Genomic DNA, 1,632 nt, shown 5'->3' with positions numbered 1-1,632 from the left:
AAGCTGCCTTGTAGAAAGAAGTGGGGCAGAGGGCAGGGCTTTGGGGAACAGGCTGGGCAGGACGTGGAGCCTCAGAGGTCCAGTTAAAAAGAATTAGAATGGTGGCAATCCTATGAGCTGTACGCAGACCGATTCCTCAGTTTGTCACACTGACACAGCACAGTAAGGCCAGGAAAGGATTTAATGTACCTTTGACTGTCCAGTCATGGATTCAGGGAAGGGGGCCTGGAACCATGTCACCAGCCAGCTCTGTGCAGAGCTCAATCTCAGAATCAGAGCACATGAAGGAAACTTTAGGCCCCTTTATGAGTAAAGAGCCGGAGCAGCCTGTCCCGGATCTGTTTCGTCCTCACCCCGTAGATGATGGGGTTTAGCATGGGGGGCATGAAGAAGTACACATTGGCAATGAGAACGTGGGAATGCAGGGGCACATTCTGAGCAAATCTGCACATGAGGGAGATGAAGAGACGTGGGATGTAAAAGGCTAAAATGACACAGAGGTGGGAGCCGCAGGTTTCAAAAGTCTTGAGCCGGGCATCCTTTGTGGGGAGGCTGAAGATGGCCCTAAGGATCTGGGTATAGGACACAGTGATAAAAATCCCATCCAGACCCGTCACACCGAATGTCACAAAGAGGCCATAGTTTCTACTGACGTGGCTGTCGGCGCAGGCCAGCTTCGCCACAGCTATATGCACGCAGTACGGGTTGGGGATGAGGTTGGTTGTGCAATACGGCCACTGTCTTACCAGGAAGGGAAAGGGCAGTACGACCATGCCACTGCGCAGCACCACGGCCAGGCCAATCTTGACCACCACAGGGTTTGTTAGCATGGTGGAATGTCTCAGGGGATGGCAGATGGCCACGTAGCGATCCAAGGCCATGGCCACACAGATCCCAGACTCCATCACCGAGAAGCAATGAATGAAGTACATCTGGGTGAGGCAGGCACTGAAATCGATCTCCCTGGAATTGAACCAGAAGATTGCCAGGATTTTGGGCATAGTGGAAGTATACAGGACCAGGTTGGTGATGGCCAGCATGCAGAGGAAATAGTACATGGGCCCATGGAGGCTTGGCTCCTTCTTCACAATGAACAGGATGGTGAAGTTCCCCAAGACAGCGATGGTGTACATGGTGCAGAAGGGGATGGAGCTCCAGACATGGGCTGCCTCCAGGCCAGGAATGCCCAGCAGGATGAAGGTGGAGGGGTTGGTGAATTCAGTTGTGTTGGAATCTGACATGGAGTAGGAGAGAAGGTGTCTCCTGCTTGTACCACGTGTTTCTGTGACTTCCTTTGTATGCCCAGAGTGATGGTCACAGTAAAACTATCTGGATGGAGAGACAATGTTAACATGAGTCAATGCACGCACTACTGGGGGCTGTTCTCATGGGTGAAGCAGATTGGTCGCCCTTCACACACTGAAAAATGATATTTTAATAATTCAGAGAAATGAACTATGAACAAATGACCTTACTAATCTCAATTCCATATTTTATTCCCTGCCTCATTAATTACCATTCATCGTGGTGTGGGAAACCTTACTGGGCCCCAGCAGGAAACACAAATGTGGATACTGGTTATTCATCATTGTTTCTTAGGCCTTGTCTACATGACCAAGTTTTTTTTGCAAA

At 50.1% G+C, this 1,632-nt stretch overlaps 1 protein-coding gene across 1 annotated transcript; it reads right to left on the bottom strand.

The window, feature by feature from the left end:
• Positions 1-293: 293 nt before the first annotated feature.
• Positions 294-1,241, bottom strand: LOC311514602 (olfactory receptor 52R1-like; the record flags this gene model as incomplete). The annotated part of the gene is made up of 1 exon (XM_084617168.1): positions 294-1,241. One exon carries the CDS (start codon positions 1,239-1,241, stop codon positions 294-296), a length of 948 nt encoding a protein of 315 aa, XP_084473294.1.
• Between the last annotated feature and the right edge of the window lie 391 nt (positions 1,242-1,632).

The sequence above is a fragment of the Lepidochelys olivacea genome (genome assembly GCF_965140295.1).
Source record: "Lepidochelys olivacea isolate rLepOli2 genome assembly, chromosome: 1".
Lineage (NCBI taxonomy): Eukaryota > Metazoa > Chordata > Testudines > Cheloniidae > Lepidochelys > Lepidochelys olivacea.
Note: the sequence above shows the minus strand (reverse complement) of the source record. Positions and strands in the feature narration are given on the sequence as shown.